Source organism: Rhodnius prolixus, unplaced genomic scaffold (assembly GCF_049639745.1).
Source record: "Rhodnius prolixus isolate KJV_2025 unplaced genomic scaffold, Rpr scaffold_3, whole genome shotgun sequence".
NCBI classification, from domain to species: domain Eukaryota; kingdom Metazoa; phylum Arthropoda; class Insecta; order Hemiptera; family Reduviidae; genus Rhodnius; species Rhodnius prolixus.
This window is the reverse complement of record NW_027411603.1, coordinates 21191113-21205015: the sequence shown is the minus strand read 5'-3', so window position 1 is coordinate 21205015 and position 13903 is coordinate 21191113. Positions and strand designations below refer to the sequence as shown.

Genomic DNA, 13903 nt, shown 5'->3' with positions numbered 1-13903 from the left:
GCATTCGATTGGAAAATAATTGAACTTTTGTAAACCTTTCCTTGTTTACTTACCAGGAATGAGTCAAATTTTTAAAATTAAGTGTTCACTGGTAGTAGTACATGATGGGGGTCACCCTTGCCTGAAGAAATAATCCAGAGAATGTCTTAATGTAAGCTAATGTAACAAAAAATAAGAAACCTTTAGAAACTTACTTCATTGTTTCTATCTTTTAATCTGAGTTATGAAATTTTCTCAGCTATATCTCTGGTATATTCCTTCTAACTTGGAATAATACGTGCAAAAGTACCTTTCGCTTTATTTGAATCATTTTCTAGCTAGAAAATCTGGGATATTTTATGTTTTGAGACAATGGAATATTAGGAGTCCATTTCTTACGATTATCTAACGTGCTGAGAAACAAAGTACACCTTTTCTCATTGAGGTTCTATTTTAGTTACCTTGTAAATACTAAGTGATTACATTTGGCTTTTCCTGCCTTCTATACCCATACTTATTGGACTGCTACATGCACAACGCCGTATATGGTAGATAAATTTTTCTTGGAGTATTGTGAAATAAAACAAGTATAGTAATAATTTGTTTTGATGTGTTTTAGATAAAAGATTTTGAAAATATAAATCAGTTGAATAATTTCTAAGAATTCGCATTATTCAGTGCTACTTAGAAGTTTTAAATAATCGAAATAAAAGATTGTTCTACACAGTTACTTACAATTTATTTAATTTGACAAAAATCTGTCAAATTGTACGCCAAAGAGCTGTAACATTTATAGTCAATTAATATATTTAATATTTGAGTTACAACTAACAAAATGCATAAAAAGTATGTAATCAGTTTCTGACGTGTAAGAAAGTATTTTATTTTCAAAACAACTCTTCAAAAATTTAAAAATCTTTCTCGTAGTAAGATTTTTTTTAGATTTCATAATCTTTTTTAATTAATGATTGAATTGTTGTTTTCAATAAAACATTTATGAGGATGTTTATTGGTTATTGTTTCCTCAGTCCAATATTCAAAAATAAGTTTTTCTTGTTGGTCAAAACAAATCAATTTAAATAAGTTTGAAGTTGATTCAAATAAATCCGAATTTAAAAAACAAAACAAAAAAACACAGACTAAATGCAATTTCAGCTTACCAAAGATTTAAAGCGTTTAAACATCTGGAATTTTTTAATTTAAAATATTTATTTTAAATTTATTTGTTTGGTTCTTCAATAAATGAAATGTATGAATGCGAACGTTTCAAAATGTTCTATATCTTTCTCAAAGCCCTATAGATTTTGTGTGTTGAAAATACTTATTTGGATCACAATCACAATCTATAATTATCCAACACGCAAAACCACTGCATGCCTTTAAAAATACATTAACAAAAAAAAAAATCAAAACGTTGACATTTATTATTTCATTTATTGCCGAACCACACAATTCACTTTAAAATATATGTCACTGACGGCTAGTAAAAATCACATCATTGATAAATTGTTCAGAGAAACAGAGAAAAATGTTTTTTTGTACTCAGTAGTAGAGAGACTAAAAACTCAGCAGCAAGAAGTAAGTAGTAACTATTATTTAATGTAAAAATAAGTGATATTGGTACTACTAAAAATTACTTACATTAAATTAAATCATCGTCGTGCATCCTAAATGTGATGTTAATAAAGAATTCCAGTCACCTATAAAACAAAAAAACAAAATGTTTCTTCATTTATCCTGAGTGGAATGGAAGGAATGTGCAGTCACAATTGCTTGCAGATAATTTACAATGGCATTTTTAAAAGCTAAGATTAAAATATATAGGTTTATAAAACATTTCAAAAAGTATCAACTATAGTTAAATCCTGAATAAATAATTTTGTTGGCAGTTCAAAAAATTCCTGTGACATGCCTTCAACTACAGAAAAAGTTGGGTAATTAGTGGATCCGAGAAATAAAATAAAAAATGCCAAAGGCAATAATTTATGAACAAAGAAGTAAAAAAAAAAAAATTTTTACATATATATATATAAAAAAACTAACTAGATTTGAGAATATTTTGTTATTGTACATTCAATATTAAATAAAAAATTCCATTTTTAATAAACAGGGTAATAAATAAAAGTAAACAAAAAATAATTTCCTAGTAATTCATACATGTCACAGAAATTTATTGTAGCTATTCGTTATCACTTCTAAATAAATAGATGTATTCCCATGACGTGTAGAGTTTCTTTTATTTTAATTACCAAAATTACAATCTCACCAATTATATAAATATCCATATATTAAATTCTTTAAGCATTGCACAAGGTAAATTATCACATTCTGATTGGATTTTATGAGAAAATCGCTCAATGTTAACATATTCAATACTGCTGAACTTCGTCTGTTGATGTAATCATTTTATTTTGGAAAATTTAATATCCAACATAAATTGGACAAACGTAGGCAACAATTTTAATAATGTATTTAAAAAAACATAAAAAATAAAATGGTATATTATACATTTACAATGCCATACATTTAGAATTCAATTAAATATGTTCTTGCTAAACTAAATAAATAGAAATTATATTTATTTTTATAAATTCGTTTCTAGTTGGAATCTGTATTAGCATTGATCCCTTTAACTAGTTGAAGTAACTTCCCTAAAAATAATTGTGGTGCTAGTACTTCTTACTGCTCTCTGAAGGTTACTGTTTCTTGAAGACTTCCACTACAGGCAAAACTTTAAAATCATTCCCATGGTGGATTGTCAACTTGGAATTGGTTCTTAAAACAAAAATCACCAAACACTCCTTTCTGTCGAACTCGTTTGCTTTATTGATCCGGTAATGATGCTAAAGTTTTATTGAACTCGTAATTCTATTGCTCTGGGAATAATTCTGAAGTTAACTCCAATTTCTATCAAACTCGAAAAACCTAGTCATCCGAGAACGATTCTTAATTTTAACCCTGGCCTGGAAGTGAAATAATAGAGTTTTTCATTTACTTAAACTTTTATTTGTTGATATATCTTTTTATTCGGTTTATAGCCGGTCTTTTTTTTTTTTCTTTAATCTCATTTTCTGAGAAATTTGACATTGAATATAGAAGAAGTTGAAATTTCTGTTTTGAAGTACATCTTTCGGAAGATTTATCAAAGAGTTAAAAATAGAAAAAAAATTGACTTCTTCCAAAAGAAGATACATAAATTCCTATTAAACGAAAAAGCAGGCTTTCTATATTAGCTACGTGAACCGTGTAGTTTTTATCAATTATATTTATCACTAAGTAGTTTATCTTCGGTTTCGAAGAGTGTTCGAATTTCAGATTATCTATAAGGCAAATTTAGAAATAGTCATTTGAAATTTAAGGGGATGTTGAATAAAACCTGGGTCATTTGCTCCCTGTGAAAAAGACTGATGATCCACTTTAATGTCAAATTTTACTAATTTATTAAAGTTAAATGTTTTTCAATTTTATACATAATATTTTTTTGAACATTCGCAATTATGAAGAAAGTAGTTTAGTAAGTGCCTGCGATAAGAATTTCAGTATGAGTGAACATTTAAGAGAACTGCAAAGTGGAAAAGAAATTCTATAGCAAATCAAAGTTTTGGAAAAGTTACCATGAAATCAAATAGTTAAGCCAAATTAAAAGAAGCAAAAACTAACGAATGATTTGATTCTGGCCAACCTATGTAATCAAAAATTTGTAAAGGATTATGTGTAACGTTTTTACTCTGATTTTGGGAAGGGTAGGTTTTACCACCTACATTATTTCATCATAGTATTTCAATGACCCAAATTAAACAAAATTTCATGTGTTCATGTTAATCATGTTGGATTTCATGTTTTATTCTTGGCGTTGTGTCATCTTTATTGAATAATAAAAGTAAATCAAGGGAACTGGATCCCGAAGAAGCGTGAATTGAGTGTATTAAATACACAAACTGTGGAGAGATGATTGATATAATCAGTTAAGTTGTGTAGAACAAAGTGGAAACTAAAAAAAGCCTAATTAATTATGCAATATTGACTTTACATAATAAAAGAGAAGATAGTTCTTATCAACGTGATGTGTAAGTTTTTCTACAGTTGCTAAAAGAAAGCATTTAGTAAAATTGTATTTTATTATAAAAGTGTGCTACTTTCATAGTGGTTGTAGTGGAGATGGGATTCTTGTCCAATAAAAGTTAAGATTTAGTCAGTTACAAGCCATGAAAGGAAAAGCAAAAATATCTAAACAAGAATCTTTACCCAAGAATCAAAACATTTATACAATAGCTTACAATAAGTTTGTAGAAGATATCCGCCGAGGAACCGACAAGACAAGTGAGGAACTAATTTAATAGACTTTTTTCTTAATTTGTATTTAATCATATAGTATTATCAAAAAACAGTGTTCTTTAATTTCTTGATCTTAAAAATTTAATCTACATCTCCTTGAGATAGTTATTTTCACTTCATACTTTGATTGGAAGAGTACTTCTTGTGAATTTACCAAATTTTGAGTAACAATTTCCATCTTAAAAACATCAATAATTTATAAGTTTATGATACTATCAAACTATCGGTCAAACTCAGGCAGCGGAAAGTGGAATGTTATTTCGGTTATAGTTATTCAAAGTTTGAAGATAAGTAAAATCTTTTAGTAAACGGTTATTTCAATGTTTTAGAAATAAAACTACTCGTTCTTGAAAACAGCTTCTGATGATTTCCTTTCAATTACTCCGTCTATAACTTACATTCCAAAACATATTTTTGTAAAAATACTTTTGGCAGCTCCTAAGGGAAGAAGTGCTTTTATTTTTGTCTAAACGTCTGTCCAAATTAAAAGCAGTACCTAGCTTTTTCAAGCGTGCTTAACATCGTCCAACTTCCAAATTAGATGTCGAGAAAGGGCAGAAGCAAATTAATAACAATAAAAAGTCTTTTCAAAAATAAATACTTAGTAGTTTCGCACTAGAGTATCTCAAATTACAAATTTGTTTTGGTATTAACACCTACAAAAGAACAAGGTACTAAGTTGAAAATTTATTGTTAATTCATGTGTGTCATCGTGATGTTGAACGCTAAGTTAACTTATGTAAATGTATCAGTTTTATGAGACTATTTTTTCTTTTATTAGTGCTTCCTTTTTATTAGGGACCTACCTAGTAACTTTATTGTTTTCTTTGTTTCCTTCTTTTTTCAGAACATGATAATGCTGATATTGATTCTGTAGATTTTGAGACGGCTATATCACATGCAGGTAATACTTTCTGTTTGATTGATACCTATTAGTTATTAAAATTGTTATTTATTTAATAAAAACAATAAATTTTTCTAAATTAAACTGAAAATATTTTTTTATTGGCAAAAGTAAGAAATAAATGTAACAGTAAGTGGTAACGTATAAATTGAAATTAATTACAATCTAATTTTATTACTCTTTTATTACTTTGTCATGAGCACTAATATTGCGACATATCTGTCATATTTGCGAAGCTTCTAAGATCTTGTTGAAATTTGGTCTCCTACACTTTTTGTAAAAAAAAGCATCTTTCTTTTTGGTTACATCAAAAGATCAAAACAGACAATCTTATGTTTGGTGAATTTGCTTTACCCAAACTGCCACTTGCTTTGATATGGGCACATTCCAAGCTTTGAAGAAAAAGTCTAATTTTAGCTTGATCCACTAAATTTGCTAAAGCTTCGAGGAGCTCTTCCAAACTTTTGAGGGTCTCAAAAAAAGAAATCTATGAGTTCTAAAAATACGTTTTATTTTTCTTCGAATAATAATTAGTAAATAAATTTGTATTTACTTTTCAACGAATCTATTTTTTGGTAGTAATTTGCGATTATTTTTCGCTTTTGAACTCTTAAAAAAACAATAGAAACACTTTCTTTTGATTGATTACAGTTCAAAGTGATAGATCTTTAAATCATTCACATAATCTGAAAAACGTCTACAAAAATTTTGAAAATCATTCTTCAAAAAATTACTTTTAGAATTCTTAATGAGAGAAACTGTAGAAGTTCTAATAATTTCTTTTATACAGGATACGGTAAGTTTAATTACTTACTGCTACTCTTGACGATTCCCGCTGCTTCTTCATCGGCATGGGTCACAGGAGCTATGTCATTTGTGCTGCCAGTGGTTGGTTGTGAAATGAATTTGACTTCACTAGATAAAGCATGGCTCAATTCTGCACCATATATTGGTAAATATTGTGGATTAAAAATCACAAACAAAAAATTGCTACAGTTGAATGCTAAACAGCTAGTAATTGTAAAATAAAAATATAATGTTATTGATAAATCAATGATAATGAATAAAAATAATTAGATAGTGCAATAAAGGTAATAAGTGATTTATAAATAATAAAAAATGGCAAGAGTAAAAGTGTCAACATTAAAATAATTTATTTATTCCAGGTATGATAATATCTGCCTTCTTTTGGGGGTTTTTATCAGATACATTTGGCCGTCAACGACTCCTAGTTTTAGGCTTCTTACTGGACTCACTAATGGGTATTTGCGCCAGTTTCTCGCCTTCTCTTTGGCCAATGGTATTCTTCAAGACAATGAGCGGAATAATGTAAGAAATTTGAAGTACAGTTTATTTCCCTGTTGAGGAAATGAATATGTAATCTGATAGATTATTATGTATCATGCATGCATTTTTTTTTTAATTAGGTTTAGTATTTTTAATTGTCACTCATGGAAGGTTTAAGAAAATAATAGAGCATCTGGATCCACACATTGCCCGCAAAAGAAGGCCTAACTGTACGCGTCTTAAGTTTTTTTAGGCAATTACAAAGCAAGCATACACATGGAATTACTTCAGAATTAAAGCTTCACGAGTTAAATAATGTAAACTACGAATAATCTATAAAATATTGTTTCATGGTTATTTTACTGCCTTCTTAATATAAAAATATGTTTGATTAATCAATGCGATTATTTTGTTAACGTGGTTATAGTGGTATTTAATGTTTTTCTAAAGCAGAATGCCGTAACGTAAGTGGAGATTGCTGAAAAAGGTTATTTGGGTAAAAGAGAATTGTTGATCAAACATATGCTAAGCAACTTGTCTGCCTGCTAGGAAACATAAAGCAAACAAAATACTGTTTTTTTTTACACACAAAGCTTCAACATTCTGTCAATTAATGCTGTAACTTTTAATGTTAGCTACTGACTCTCCTACTATAAATATGTAGGTGTCTCTTGGCCTAGCATAGAGTTGGTCTTTTGCCATCACTTTTTGTTCTAAACATGTTTGTAGTGGTTACTTAATCATAAACTTTTTTGTTTTCTAGGGTTTGCGGTCCATATTCAATCTTTATGGCTTACCTATCTGAAGTATTTATGGATAAGTACAGAAATTTTGCAGTATCTACAGCTGGTATATTTTCAGCCATAGGAAACTTTATGCAACCAGGTGAATTGAGTAAAATAATATTTGTGAATTTAGTTGATATTAGTATGGTGAACTGTAAATAGGAACTCAAATGTAGATAAAACATCGTACCTTTTTTGACTGTGTCTATTCTTTAATTCTAAACAGGAATTTCGGCCATCATGAGAGTCAGACTCATCAAGTTTAAAAAATTCTAATTGATTGGAGCTGAAATTGTCGCAATCTTTAATCGAATTTCTTGTCTTTATTTTAGGTTTTGCGGCCATTTCTCCATTTTTATGGTGATATCAGGAGATGTAGTGTGTGACTGAAACTTAAAAAGTAGAAGTCAATGTTTCCACACAACTTCATGAGCCTGACCCTAATGATGGGGGATAAGTTGTAACGGTCAGAATAAATAAAAAAAAATAAATAAAAAAAACAATTTCAGAGAACATATGAGTTATTAGATAAGAACTAATACCTGTGAATGTGCATATAGTGTTTATTTTCTATCTACTTCAGAATAATTGATTTTTAAAAAAATATTATTTACGATTATAGCTTTTGCCTGGTTGCTTATACCACCACATATTTCCTGGACATTATGGGATGGTTATGATTACTCAACCTGGCGTTTATTTCTCTTCATCTCTTCTGTACCGTCCTTAATATGTGGCATTGCTGCTGCTTTCTTCGTTGAAAGCCCTAAATTTTTACTAGAAAAAGGGCGTAAAGAAGAAGCTTTAGATGCATTTAAGACAATATATACAATAAATACAGGAAAGCCTAATAGTACATATCCAGTAAGTATTTTTTCTATTGCTTTCAATCTATTAGTGAAATAAATTATAGTATGCACTGATCTAAATGATTAGTCATCTGATATATGTATATATTTTTTAAAAGGATAAAATCTATTTTTAAATAAAATTATCAACTAAAATACATATTTTGAGAAAGCTAAGGATAGTAAAAGTTAATGCTCCTAGCTTCTAGGGTACACAACGAATTAGGTATTGATTTTCGATAAAAATCAGGGAAAGTTCAAACATCAAAAGATTAATTTTCCGTTGGTTTAAGATTTTCTTGATTGGTTCCCTATTGATTTTTGTACACTTATTATGTAAAAAAATATGGATCTATCTCTATAATTAAATTTATTTAAAAGAAGAATTAATTGTTAAAGGTTAAAGTTTTCTGGGGAGAAAAGAATTCGGATTTCCCTTTAAATACAATTCAAATCTTATTTAAGTAATATTATACACTGAATGAATTTGAATGAATGGTATGATTAGATTTAATATTTAAACATTAAATAGCTGGTTGTTCCTAAATTTTCCTTTGCTTTTCACAGTAAGTGAAAAGCAAAAGGTCCACCCTAGTTATTACATCTCACACTGGCCTAAGAAGCTTTTTATATTACCGTAAAACACACTTTTCTTTCAACAAAATAAGTGATAATCCTGAAGTTTTCCATTGAGTTAAAAGAAAAATTTAGTGTATAGAAAATGGCCCACCTTAAATAGACTTAATAGTTCCTTAAATAGACGTTTTTATAACCAGGAAATACCTATTTTTTTGGCCAAAATATCTGATTGTTTATAAGTTTTTCCTTATTTTTCACAATAACTGAACCTAAACAGGTCCACTCTATTTAATACTTGTATTGGCACAAATAGCCGTTTTCACTACCGCAAAAGACAATTTTACTTTGAAAAGTAGCTGATAGTTTCTAAGTTTTCCTTAGTTTTTCACATTGTTTTAAAAGATAAAGGTCCACCATATTTAGTGCAAGCCTATATAGCCTTTCTTATTATCAAAAAAACTATCATTTCCGAGCTAAAGTAGCAGATAAATATTTCTTTAGAGCGTTTAACTAATAACTGATTACAATTGAAGTGGGTGTATTTCATTGAACATTGTTTCTCTATCGATGATTTATTTTTGCAATCTATCAATTCCTGTGATTCACCACCTCACATGCTTCGCATAATAGTGATTCTTAAAAAAGAACAGGTAAAAACCTGTTCTTAGCAAATATTGTAAACATAATCCATGATTGTGTCTTGAACAACACATTGTTTGGATACATTTTTAATTAAATAAGCTGCTAAATGATTATTAAAAAAGAAACTGAAGAATTCAAGATAGCATAGAGACCATATAAAGAATAAAATAAACTTTAATTATTAGTCCTTCACGCTTAGAAGGACGCTTAGAATGTTAAGTAAAAATCGATGGAGCATTTTTAGACGCTTAAGAAAGAAAACATTCGTTTTTTTTCCAATATGCTGTTTTATTCTTTTATAGTACCAATATTTATTTTAAAAAAAGTTCTTTTGATTTTTGTCATTAATACTTATTAATTTATCCGACAGGTGCAAAAATTACATGATACGAGGCCTCCATCTTCACTATCTTGTGAGAAACAAACGTCTTTTTGGAAAGTGCTTCAGTGTGGCATTAAACAAGCGTTCACCTTGCTAAAACCACCTTTTATATACAGAGCGTTATTTCTATTTTTTATTCAACTTGGTAGCGTTTCTTCGTTAGTATAAACTTCAATACTTATCTTCATTTAATTGTCAATATTTTTTATAGAATTTATTATTTAATTAATCAATTGTTAAACTTAGCTAAATGAGGTTTAACAACTACTTCAAATGAAATTTCTTGAAACTACATATTCAACAATGTGGCAGCACTACTGCTGCAGATAATTTCTTAAATGCAGAAAATTTGGAATTAACTTTCGAATTTATCTCTAATTTTTAATTATTATTAACCTAATTATTTTAAAATTGGGTGATGAATTCACACGTTCAAAACAAATGAAACTTCCTTAAGAAGCATTTTCTTGACGAAAATACGCTCAGACCAGTTTGTAAAAAAACTAATTTTTGGTCAATGGTAGGCTCTAAACGGATACTTTCGCTGAAAACATTTAATCAAAAATCTGCACAATCGCAATACTTTCTTTTACTAGTAGAATATAGAATAAGGGATATTTATTAATTTGTTTAATTTATTTACTGACATCAAGGCCGAATCCATGTACAGAGAGCCTATTTTCCAAAATACAAGGTTAAATATAGTAATAATAAAAAAAACAAACAAACAAGCAAATAAATAGATAAAATAATATACTAAAAAAATAAACCAAATAACACTATAATAAAAACAGAAAAAGGTAAGAAAAATTAAGTAAGTAAAGTAATTAAGTAAGTAAGTGATTCTTAAAACCTAACTATTGTAACATTTAAGCTGCTTAATTGGTATACATATTACTTAAATCAATAAAAAATACTTCAATTTAAAGGCAAAATTTGTTAAAGTATAAATTTTGTTATAGTATAGTTAAGTTAGTTACTTGATTTTGTAATAATATCATAAAGCCATTATGAAATTCGTTCTAGCTAGAATTAATTGACAGCAAAAAGTGATATTTATCTTAGACAAATAGTTTCACTAACATCTAATCATGGATGGAAGAATTTATTCAAATTATTTACAGATTAAATGCACTTCGTTTATGGCTGCCACAAATATTTAGTACTATTGATGCAACTTCTGAAAGGACTAACACTACTACCAACGGAGGTTTATGTATTCAGTTAACTGAGGCGGCGAAGAATCCTTCTGAAGTCACTTGTGAAAATGTCAGTCTTTTCTTTGATATATAAATTTGAGATATATTTAACTTAATTTTTTTGTATATTTCAATGTTTTTTTTTTCAAATTATTTCTTTTTTGGTTTTAAAAAAGCTTTTTATGTTTCAGATGATTATTAAACCTGAACTTTATTTAAATATGATGCTTATAAACTGTAGCGGATTAATAGCTCAAACTATATATGTAATTCTAGTGAAATATTTTAAAAAGAAGATGATAATATGTAAGTTTTTATTTTACATTCGTTTAGTAATGAACAATGGTAATCTAACTGTTCGTTAGGAAGTTCAGGGATAAAGCATTCATAAATATTAGAAATTTACGTTAATATGATAGCTTGCACTACCAAAATTAAATATTCGAACGAAAAACTGCTGAAAAAATTAAGAAAAAAGACAACGAACACTCAGAAGAGTTTCCAAATATAAAGATTCTTTAAATTCTCAAGGTTTTTAGATTTACTTTGAACATGAAATTATTACTGAAAGTATTCTGCTAAGTTGGTATCTAAGTGATTACGTATATTGCATGCATTACTCATGAAATATCATTTAGAGAGAACCTTAATATACCATTCCCTAAAACTGATCTCATCCATACACGCCGTTTACTCTTATAGGTGATACCCAACGTGTAGTGACATTTCTTTTTCTTTCTATCAAAGTTACGTATGTGTTTATTCAGTTTATTGTGACCTTTTAAGGAGCCTCGTATTTCCGAATAGCCTTCCGGCCTTATTAGAGTGATGGCGTAGAAATCATAAATCTAATAATGAACTTTTTTGTTATTCCAACCTTTGTTGGCTGTACTATTGAGGCATTTTCTTTCGAGTAAATTTCACAAATTTGCGCACGTGGTTATTTTTAAAAAATAACGCAGAGTTGATTTTAATCTTTACTATCAAATAAGTTGAAAAAGCAAATAATAAAAGATTTATTTCTCGAATGAAATGTAAATGTTACAGCTGTAACAACCGCCTTTTCTGCTGCTTGTATGATGGCCTTACCAATGGTTAATACGAATCTTATAATACTTCTCACAGCCTGCATAATTTCTGTCCTGAATATGACATTCTTCTGCGTGATTGGCACCGTTGTAGAATTATTCCCAACAACAGTAAGGTAAGTGTCAAATTCACCTTTTTCTAATTCTTTACTATTTTTGACTTGTAATTTTATTTAAATATATTTAATTTAGGGCAACAATCGTAAGTCTTACCTTGATGTGCGGACGTATAGGAATTCTATTTGCCAACATTGGAGTTGCAAGCATAATGTATACTCAATGCAACATGATATTCTATACATCATTTACTGTATTGGCAGGTAGGTTCAAATAATCTATGAGGTATGGTTTTATTCATCATATTAATCTGTCGTATGAATTTATACATCATTTTACAAATGCATTTTAATTTTCGTGAGATGGTCTTTTGAAGCCTGACTCTGTTCGTTGCCATATACCTTGTTTATTATAATTTAAAGCTTGACGATTCATTAACAATTTTGTCTCATCATGCTGTAAGATGAAGCTATATGTTTGGGTCCAATTATTGAAATTAGGCTGCCATAAATACATGCATGGATGAAAAAAATTGTTCAAAAATTTTCAGGTAAATTTTTAAATGAAATTCATTGGCTTATATGTACTATAATCCCAAAACAGCGCTACAACCTGGGACCAGGCCAACTGGGGTTCAGATACCAATAATCCGTCTCCAGTTTTATAGAATATTCTATCGATATATCAACGTGAATAGAATAATTTAGGGACTTCACCGAAGTTGGTTTAACGAAACAGATAAAATCTCTTTTCATGATAAGTTCTGAACTCTCACACCCGCTTCTCAAAAAGAACTGCCTAGACTTCAACTGAACTCATTAAGGGATCTAGTGCTCTTCCGTTCTCAAAATACACCGCTGCTCTAGATCATTCATTCTGGAACCATCCGTGAATCACTAGTCAGTTCTAATGTACCAATCCTTATTTAAAGGCAAGTTATAAGAAATAATAATAAATAGACAGACATTCTGTCAGAACGATAAAATACTGGGCACACTACTTATCAACCAGAACATAATACAGTAATTAATATTTAGGATTATACCAGCGAGGATTCTATCAATAAAAAACTTTATTGTCTTTCACAGGGCGTTCGTTGTTAGGTGAATTGGTTTTGAGTTACAAAAAACCACTGAGTTGCTGTTTTTTATTTGACCGAATCCTCGCTAGTATAATCCTAAATATTACTAGTTTATGGTCAAGATATTACAAATTCATATGATATTGATATTCATATGAAATGATTTTTGATAATGGTCTACTTTTAAAGGTTTCTAAGCGTTTAATAAAATTCTATGCTTTTCTTTTTCAATTTCAATAAAAAAAGTCTTAGATTTTCTAATTCATCTTGGATTTAAAAAAATAATTTTTGTATATTTCAGTGATAGCCATCAGCTCGCTTTTTCTGTCGGTGAAACCAATCATTACAGTTAAGAACAGCACAAATAACAACGCATAGCCGAAGCATCTAAGTACCTTCTAATATTGTGATATAATTTTGATTTTAAAAGTGTCAATTTCCTGTTTTGTATTTGAAAATCTTTGTGATATTTTATTATATGTGCGACACATGGCTTTGTGAATTTAATTTTAAACGAAATAAGAAAAGAGTTTTGTGTAAAAATGACAATGAGATTATTTTCATTTCTTAATTTACAATAAGATCTGTAATATACTATTTAGTAGATTTTTTTTTTTTTTAATTACTGTGCTAAAAACGTACCTCATTAGCCGAGTAGTTTGAGGCAGCTTTCGAAGCTAAAATTTATTATGGTTCTGGGATTAATTCCCGGCCTTGGATATTTACTTCATTAAATA

The 13903-nt window shown here is 28.8% G+C and overlaps 2 protein-coding genes and 1 long non-coding RNA gene across 5 annotated transcripts in view; 1 reads left to right on the top strand and 2 right to left on the bottom strand.

Moving 5' to 3' along the window:
- LOC141453576 (uncharacterized) overlaps positions 1 to 2079 on the bottom strand; it is a 33020-nt gene extending 30941 nt beyond the window's left edge. Inside the window, exons 1-2 of one of the 3 annotated variants that reach the window (XM_074126962.1) lie at positions 2023 to 2079; positions 1621 to 1679 (exon numbers count right to left, since the gene is read on the bottom strand). The gene's annotated coding sequence lies outside the window, so the exon portion shown is untranslated. Of the gene's footprint in view, positions 1 to 714; positions 761 to 1620; positions 1977 to 2022 lie in introns of those variants that run through there. The other 2 variants (XM_074126966.1, XM_074126965.1) reach the window with 2 other exon arrangements.
- Positions 2080 to 3896: 1817 nt separating this feature from the next.
- Positions 3897 to 13763, top strand: LOC141453574 (niacin transporter NiaP-like). Its single transcript, XM_074126959.1, has 13 exons — positions 3897 to 4046; positions 4124 to 4299; positions 5162 to 5218; positions 6009 to 6170; positions 6385 to 6547; positions 7269 to 7390; positions 7913 to 8154; positions 9730 to 9899; positions 10866 to 11010; positions 11132 to 11246; positions 11988 to 12144; positions 12221 to 12348; positions 13468 to 13763. Exons 2-13 carry the CDS (start codon positions 4185 to 4187, stop codon positions 13542 to 13544), a joined length of 1653 nt encoding a protein of 550 aa, XP_073983060.1. The 5' UTR covers positions 3897 to 4046; positions 4124 to 4184; the 3' UTR covers positions 13545 to 13763.
- On the bottom strand, positions 6384 to 7964 carry LOC141453577 (uncharacterized). Its single transcript, XR_012458072.1, has 2 exons — positions 7833 to 7964; positions 6384 to 6576 (listed from the first exon to the last, which is right to left on the bottom strand). It is a non-coding gene; the product is annotated as an uncharacterized lncRNA (long non-coding RNA).
- Positions 13764 to 13903: the final 140 nt, after the last annotated feature.

Coding starts and splice junctions, on each gene's coding strand:
- LOC141453574 (XM_074126959.1), top strand. CDS start 4,185: ATGAAAGGAAAAGCAAAAATATCTAAACAAGAATCTTTACCCAAGAAT. Junction 8,155..9,729: donor AGCCTAATAGTACATATCCA/GTAAGTATTTTT, acceptor TTTATCCGACAG/GTGCAAAAATTACATGATAC. Junction 12,349..13,467: donor ATCATTTACTGTATTGGCAG/GTAGGTTCAAAT, acceptor TGTATATTTCAG/TGATAGCCATCAGCTCGCTT.